Source organism: Silurus aristotelis, assembly GCF_946808225.1.
Source record: "Silurus aristotelis genome assembly, chromosome: 22".
Taxonomy (NCBI): domain Eukaryota; kingdom Metazoa; phylum Chordata; class Actinopteri; order Siluriformes; family Siluridae; genus Silurus; species Silurus aristotelis.
This window is the reverse complement of record NC_139595.1, coordinates 6557836-6566684: the sequence shown is the minus strand read 5'-3', so window position 1 is coordinate 6566684 and position 8849 is coordinate 6557836. Positions and strand designations below refer to the sequence as shown.

The window sequence follows — 8849 nt, the reverse complement described above, 5'->3', positions numbered from 1 at the left end:
AGTTGTGACCTCAATGTGTGATTTAATGGCTCAGTGAATTCCACTTGATCTGTTTTTAGCTTTTATAAATATCTTAACAGTTCTGTTTTGGCAAAAATAAAAAAAAAATTGTTTTGACAGCTTTAAAAATGGCGCCACCAGAAATGGTTTAAGAGTGTATTTATTTGTTATTATTGTTTACGCTCTTGAAACGCTCTATATTATTAGAGTGCACTGTATATTCTGCCTGCTGTATTTTCTCGCTTCGCGTGTTCATGCAGGTTTGTCCCTGTCCGCCACCCGTACACGCCGTTTCTCTGCCGAGTCCCGTTACAGTGAATCCGAAGATGGCGGAAGCTCCCGTTCGGACCTGCCGGTATTTCTGTCACCAATGTTCTGCGGAGATAAACCCTCGTCTCCCGGTGAGTGTAACGCGTGAACGGATGGGTTATAAATATGGCTGTCGGTCTGTCGGTTCACCGAGACGTTACTTTTTTCGGGTTTGACCGTCAGTAGTAAAAGCTCGACAAGCCTCTAGTTAGCATAGCTCTGTGCTGAGGTAACTAGTTAGCCGTTAGCTAACTAGTAATAGTAATAAACCGCGTTAAAGGTTTTTTTTTCCTTCCAGAGATGTAGGTATCAAGTTGCTAAGTAGTTTATAACACTCTTATATTCCTGCAGCTAAATATAACGCTATTTAGCCGGCTAGGTGGGTTTGTAGTCGGAGTTAGCCTAGCTTAGCATGCTAACATACTAACAGACTGCAGCAGAAATCACTGTATGGGGGTCAGTGCAGGCAGGACAGTTATAATTAGGACCACTAGATAAAACTATATTATGTATAATTTCTAATAAGGGTATTAGTACTTTTAGTGTGAGGAAAATCTCGGTGTAAGGATTTTGCTTATGAAAGTGGTCTGGTTGTCAAATACTAAGTCACATATACTGGTGTTCCAGCCAGATAATGTCAGTAATCGATTTTCATTTCCTGTGAATCTGTTAACACTGCCGGTATGACTGTCACTGTCAGCCTGACCATGTGCATTCATCAGGACTTACCATCTCAATATTGTGTGCTCTTCAGCTTCCATTCTGATTCAATCACTTTTTCCAGAAAGTTCCTAAATGTCCCCTTTTTAGGATCCACGTATTTATACCCATTCTGGATACTGAAAGTGCTGTGAGAACGTTCACGTGAGCTTTATTGAGTAGATCCTCTAGAACTCTCACTGTATGGACGTACTGTTACAATACAATAGCTACAGGTTGGTCACTGAAAAGATCAGCGCAGTCTATTGATTTGTGCACCGAGTCGTTCTCGGCAGAACAGGGATGTAAAAACATAAAATAAAATAGTTTGCTGTACGTGTTAAAGGAATGCAGGGTTTTGTTGGTCTCGAAATGGGTTTTTTGTCCGATTTCAACAAGCCATGCAGGTGTCTGTGTGGGAAGGTCACACTCTAAACGTTTCAGCAATTTTCTGTTGTGTCACAAACAATGCTGTAACTATTCTGAGTAACCCCATTTTTTGAAGCTTTCTGAACTGGGTTTATGATTTGCTTAGGATTACATCTGTCCCCGGTGCAATTCTGGCTTCATCGAGGAGTTACTACAGGAGAGAAAGTAAGTTCTAGTGCTTTTAAACAATGTTTGAAGTTTTTTAACCAAGTGACTGCCAGAAATGTTCATTAATCCCATCCACTCTGACAGAACATTAGTTCCACCTGCTCCCATGGTAGGTTTGGTCAAGGCCACCATCTCCAACACAAAATATTCAACTCATTCCCTCCACTCCCGCAAATGGTTTTGTTCAATTCCACCCAATCCCACTTTGACCAATCCCTTCGAATCTGACGTGAGATTTGACCAATCCCTCCCATTCCCTCAGAGATTTTCACTAATCCCACTCACTCCTATAGCAGTTTTGTCCAGTTCCACCCACTTCCACAGTTTGACCAATCCTACTTGCTTACTATCTGTTGCACATGAGGCTTTTGCACATGAGGCTTTTTTTTTCTGCTTGCAGTACAGAGACTGGGTTCACTTCCACATCCACCAGCGATCAGAACCGCCATTCAGTCGAGGTGAGTAAGCAGATGTCTTTTAGTAACTGCTGCGTCTACCTTCAGCTTGTGTGTGTTGTTTGTGGAATATGGCCAAACAGAAATGAAATTATTCTTCGTGTTCCTGTTTAGTTGTAGTAAATATCATTCTTTAACCCTACGTTTAGCTGTTTATCAGATTTCAGCACATAAAAGTGGATCGGATTTGTGGGTTAATGAGGGTTTTCTGTGAGGCTTGTAGCTAGTCTGTGAAGATGTGCTTGTGTGGATCTCATGCTAGCCTAGTGTTATTAGTAAAAAAAAAAAAAAATCATTGCAACCATCATAGGAATAGACTAAAGATTGGTACGTTCCTGGTTAGAAAAAACGAGACGTCATGTGGCGGTTCAACAGACAGAACTTTATTTTATGTATTCACTTTTGCCCCATGGCTTTTCTTCCCACGTACTCACGCTAGGGCACAAACCCGCCCGTGGCCCCGCACGTCTTCCCTCGATACCGATTTGGGAACCCTCGCGCAGAGGAACACCTTCACTCAGCATCCACCACTTTACCACAAAAGTCGCCATATACACCGTCAGCTCTGCACATTCAGTGCCACCCAGATGAGAATGGGTTCTCTTTGTAGTGTGGTTTCCTACTTAAACCAAATTTAGGAGGTTTTCCTTGCCATTGTCAGCACTGGCTCGCTCATCAGGGAACAATTATAAGGGACAAACTTATAGGCAGTAAACTCGCACGTTCTTTTATACCACCTTATAACCGCTATGTCTGTTTAAAGCTTCGAGACTTAAGTCCATTGTAAAGGCGCCATACAAATAAAAATTAATTGATTTGGATTGAACTACCATGCCGGGTAGAGCAGTTGGAGTAACTCGTGGAGAAAACAGTTTTTAAAAAAGGGCTGATCCGTCTAATAGTTGTCTTGCTGTTTTCTCAGACTCTGGATCCGACTGGATTTACCTTCCCACATCAGTACAGCCAATTGGCTCTAAACATCTTCACTGACACTTTCGACCTCAACTCGGCCTTGACCTCTGAGGATGGTGAGAACCGCCGGGAGCGTGAGATGTCTTCACGCCATCGCTACATGGCCAGACAACCTCGGGGACGCCCCGTTCCCCGGAGACAAGGGACACGGCACGAAGGAGTTCCCACTTTAGAGGGGTGAGGACAGGGAAAGGACAAGCAGTTATTGCCAAGTGGTGCCAACATTTAAGCAGATGGCATGTTGTGCCAAGGCATTTTAGTTTAAATGGTTGATTGCTGTCTGGGCTTATTTCTATTCATTGTTTTTTATCAACACATTTGAAAGGTCGCGCTGTGTCCCCTGCACTGATGTTAAAGAAAATCTTTTTTAAGTGCCTGTTGACTCAGATGGAATAAAAGCATTTGTTTTTTTTTCTGGTCTTTCCACAGGATAATTCAGCAGCTAGTGAACGGAATCATCGCACCAACAGCTATGCCAAATATGGGAATAGGACCATGGTACATTAATGCAGAATTCACACTTATTCGTTTACTTTTCCTTTACATTTTCACCCTTTAAATGTCTGATCTTTTAATTATTATTTATTATATTGTTTTGTTTTGGTTTAGGGGAGTGCTACATTCGAATCCAATGGACTATGCATGGGGTGCCAACGGCTTGGACGCCATTATTACACAGGTATTACACTTGATAAAATTCTTCATATCCAAAATTGCCCTTTTTTCCCCTAAAAAAAATGGAAGCGAAGATAGATAAGATATAGCTTTATTCGTCCCATTGTAGACATTGTAGAAATATATACATCTCCATGTGTCAATACAAAAGAAAAACAAACAAATAATACAATTACACTTTTGATCAAATTGCACATAATATACACAGTTTAAAAACGGTGTTATTGCAATAAAAGTTTTGTTATTGCACAGTTAAATAAACACTATTAACAGTGTGTATTATGGTGACTGGAAGCAGCTCTGATTGTAAAGTCTAACAGCAGCAGTAAAGGATATGGAGTTACATATACATTATATTATTATATACATTTTTATAAATATGTCTGAGGTTAAATATGGTGTATTGGTTAACTAATAAATGATTAAATGTCACTGAATTGAAATCTTGATGAAAAAAACCCCCAGTATATTATTTAACTAAATCGGCAGTTACACATTTTGGGATATATTGATTTTTTTTCCTCTCGTCTTCCCACAGTTATTAAATCAGTTTGAAAATACGGGTCCACCTCCTGCAGACAGAGAAAAGATCAAAAACCTCCCGACAATTCAGATCACAGACGAGCATGTGGGTGAGTCGACTGCCAGCAGAGCGTGTTGATTACTGCTGCATTGTGGGAGGATATGAAGAAACATCTTGACTGTTTTTTGCTCCTCTGCGTTAATAATTTTGCTTGTGTAATACAAGCCGTGATAGTGGCAAAAGCCGGTTCGGTTGGTAACCACAGATCCCATTTACATGAGATTTGCCTGCATTGCCAGCTTGAGTTTAAGCACTTTGTTTGTTGTAATGCAAAAATAAAATGTTTACTAAGTGTTTACTAATAATATAAACTGATAGCAGGAACCATAAAACAGGCTCGATAGCTCAATATCCTCCACTCCAACACATGCAAACCCATCTTTATATCTGTGACTGAAACCGTGACAATCCACATGTTCAGGAATATGAACAGCACGGTCCAGACGTCTATGGTTGGACATGGTTTGGTACCTGCCACAAGTAAGATGCTTTGGTGACAAAGCTGGTGTCTGTGTGTGCTGCAAAAATGTGCAGAAGCACCTCTATTTGCATTATATTAGATATCAAAATACGAATGCATTGTTGGTTTTTGAGACACATCCCTGTTTCTTTAGTTCATATGCAACAAACTGGGTAAAATGCAAGATCACACTGGACCGTGAATGATTAGAAGGAGGTTCTGTTGACAAATGAGTCCAAATTTGACATTTTTGGCTCTAACAGTGTTACTTATGTAAGATGGAGAACAGGAGAGAAGATATTAGCAGACTGTCTCACACACAGTCAAACATGGAGTTGGACGCTTAATGGCTTGTGGCTGTTTTGGAGCAGGGACGGTTGGAGTCTTGTTCCAGGTGAAAAGAACACTGAGCCAACATGGCTTCCATTCAATACTTTAACACTATGCAATTCCATCTGGACTGAAGCTTATTGGAACCAACTTCACCATACAACATAAAACATGACACGAAGCATATTCTCAAGTGTTAAGTGTTATTTAGAGAGCAAGCAGTCGTCTGGAATGTTATCTATCATGGAATGGCCTGCTCAGTGCCACCGAAATCCTATTGAACTGCTCTGAGAGGAACTGAATCACAAGGTCAGAATGAAATCTCCAACAAGTGAAGAACATCTTCAGCATGTTGTTCAAAAGGCATGGCAAAGTATTTCAGCCGAATGTTTGGAGAAACGAACGTGTCAGACGGCGAGAGTGTGTAAAGCTGTTGTTCATGCCGAGGGAGGATTTTTTTTCAATGAAAATAAAGTTGCACAGTTATATATCAATTTTTCGAAAGTAAATCTTCATACTATAAAATTATTCAGTTTGTTGCATATAAACAAAAGGTACATGTATGTGTCTCTCAAAAACAAAAGGTATTTCCAAACTTTTGGAATCTATATATATATAAAGCTCAAATACCGCTGACTGACTCACTCACTCATCACAAAATCTCAAAAACCACTGAACGGATTGCAATGAAATTTGGAACATACCTTCCTCTTGGGTCTTAGGTGCTCACTAAGAAAGGGTTTTCAAAAATTCGCCCTGGATCGTGGCTAACTCGCGAAAAACACGATTTCTCACGCATTGTAAATTCTTCGAAATAACATTACGGATCCTAATGAAACTTAGTACATAGTACATAATAAAAATTATTTTCAAAGTAGTTTGCCCTGTATCGGTACTACAAAGGGGCAGTACGTTATTTGTTGACGTTACGTTCTGATCTCTGATCATCCAGTCCTGCTCAGTGCTTACTGCTTATTGCCATATTGTTTAGCGTTCTGCCTTCCGTAGCGAAGCACGGGTACTTTCAGCTAGTATAATATATAATATATTCACTATATAATATAATTCTTGACTCTGATTGGTCAGATGGGGTAATTTTCTTTAACAGCTGCACTGGCACTGGACTCTCGTCCTTGTGTGTTAATGTCTTTAGAGCAACCACTAATTCACAGGGTGAAGCTATTTTTTTTCCATACAAAGAAATTAAACTTAAGAGACGATGGTTAATTAGTCAATTAAAACTGTCAGCAGTGTAGCTACAACTTTACCCACAAGGGAAGTCTTGATGAAGGGGGGATTGTGTTTTACTGTTAATAACTACTATAAGTGATCAAACAGGAACTACCTTGTTTTATGGCTTTCATGTTTAATGTAACAACAAACTGATAAAAATGTACAACGCGAGTGGTCATAATGCCGCCGCACTTCTGGTTATTTAATTATAACAGAACATCCTGTTTTGCGGTACACGTTACCTCGCTAGGGATTCGTGTTTATTTCTCTTTCTCCGACATCCGAGCCAGCATTTTGTGTTGATGTCAGCCAGTTACTGATACCGCACATCCGTCTCTAATGTAAAGCCTAACAGTGTTCGAGCACTTGTTGACTTGATTAAAGAATTTGCCTCTGACCTCGACCGACGTCGAGAGCTCGGTTTTCCAATCATCATTACCTAATGATGAACATTGTTTTTGTGCAGGAGATAGTTTAGAATGTCCTGTGTGTAAAGAAGACTACAGCGAGGGAGAGAGCGTTAGACAACTTCCATGCAACCATCTCTTTCACAACGACTGTATAGTGCCCTGGCTCGAACAGGTAATTCTTCTTATCTGCTCCTCTTCTTCATTTAAATACTGTATTTGTACATGTTTTGGTTTGTAAGTAGGCAGTGTTTTATTCTAAAATGTCCTGCTTTACATATTCCACACAACTTAGGGCTGCATGATATTTCAAAATGATTCAAATATTGCATACATACATATCTTGATTATGCATATCGCATATTTATATATATATATATATATATATATATATATATATATATATATATATATATATATATATATATATATATATATACATACATAGTCAAAGCCACTTATCTCGACCTCGGTTAACTCGCCAACCCTATTAAGTCGTCATTTTTGAAGTGGAACTGCCAAATTTTCACTTTGTCTTAGCATTTTTTTAATCGGTTATGTCGACGAACCCTAATATCTCGAGCACAAGGGGGGCAAATTTGCCACTTAACGTCGGTTATCTCGATCCCCCATGACCGGCTTTTGCCACGTCACCATCTCACTACCGTATTTTCGCGTATATAAGACGCGTCTTATAAAAAGTTTTACATACCCCTCACCCAGGGTGCGTCTTATATACGCAAAAATACGGTAGTGAGACGGCACTGTGCAGCCGCAGAACAACTTGCGGAAGTGGCGGAAAAATCAAGCCTTACAGATGCTACAGGTGTAGGACACTTTTCAGAGCTGTGTGTCAGAGTGAAATGACTCTGACACATGAAATGTTGACACTGTTTAGCTTTTTGTAAAAAACGAACTACACCCCGCACGGTTTTTGTGATTTTGTAAGAGATCTTTGTGTTTGCAATGTTGGAGAATTATAATAAAGGTTTGTTTTGAGAATCGACGGTGGTTTGTATTGTATACTGGTAAATCTCTGCTGTTAGTTGGTGCACGTATGTTAATATATTGCCGCCATATTGGTTTTCGTTTATCTTTTAATTTGATAAGGAGGACACCTGACAGGGTGTCCAGCTGATAACTCATTGTGACTGTCTTGTGTGTCTTTCTCCACAGCACGACACATGTCCGGTTTGCAGGAAAAGCTTGAGCGGCCAGAACACAGCCACAGATCCTCCTGACTTATCAGGAATGAACTTTTCACCTTCCACATCATCATTGTCCTCCCCCAGTTCCCCCAATAACGAGAACGCTGCCAACAACTCTTAAAAACCCCTCAATTCCTTCCTGACACACGCATATACACACTAACACACACACATGCACATAAAACCCACTTAAACCCGATGGTCTTGAGTGCATCCTTTAAGAGGCCAACACCTTTTTCTCATCATTACCTTCAACATCATTATCATACAACTTCCTGTAACACATGCCAAAGGACATGTTGACAAGCAAAGAGTTGAGAAGACACCAACACACACACACACACACACACACACACACACACACACACACACACACACACACACACACACACACACATCACCTTCATCTGTATTTCGATACCTTTTTTTTTAATTATTATTATTTAAAACTGGAGCATGATCGTTCCTCTTTCTTTTTTTTTTTTTTTTAACGCATGACAAGCAGCCCTGTATGAACAGGGATTTTAATTCAGAAGTGACTGTGGGGTCAAATAAAGTAAAAAGGGATGATTAGAGTCAGGTAACGTATAAAGAACTCTTGCAGGCACTCACACACACATGCTCACACTTAGTCAACTGCAGGATTTGAATGTCATTTTAATAGAGACTGTTCTGTCTCTCATTCCTATAAAGGGAACCATTCAAGCATTTTTATTTCTCTAGTTTTTATTTTAATGGTTTTTATAAATGTGTGTGTGTGTGTGTGTGTGTGTGTGTGTGTGTGTGTATAAAATCTCAGCAGCTGAGAGGTGTACTCTGTGAATACGCATATAGCGATATTTATTGAGGCAAAGAACAAATGAGAAAATGGACGAACACTGAACAAAAAGGAGGTAACTGATCTCGAGTTTGTCTCAAGTA

The 8849-nt window shown here is 39.9% G+C and overlaps 1 protein-coding gene across 1 annotated transcript; it reads left to right on the top strand.

Moving 5' to 3' along the window:
• Positions 1-260: 260 nt before the first annotated feature.
• rnf126 (ring finger protein 126) lies at positions 261-8636 on the top strand. Its single transcript, XM_083524900.1, has 9 exons — positions 261-401; positions 1544-1602; positions 2006-2063; positions 2983-3209; positions 3462-3530; positions 3642-3711; positions 4246-4339; positions 6780-6895; positions 7897-8636. Exons 1-9 carry the CDS (start codon positions 327-329, stop codon positions 8047-8049), a joined length of 921 nt encoding a protein of 306 aa, XP_083381026.1. The 5' UTR covers positions 261-326; the 3' UTR covers positions 8050-8636.
• The last annotated feature ends 213 nt before the right edge of the window (positions 8637-8849 follow it).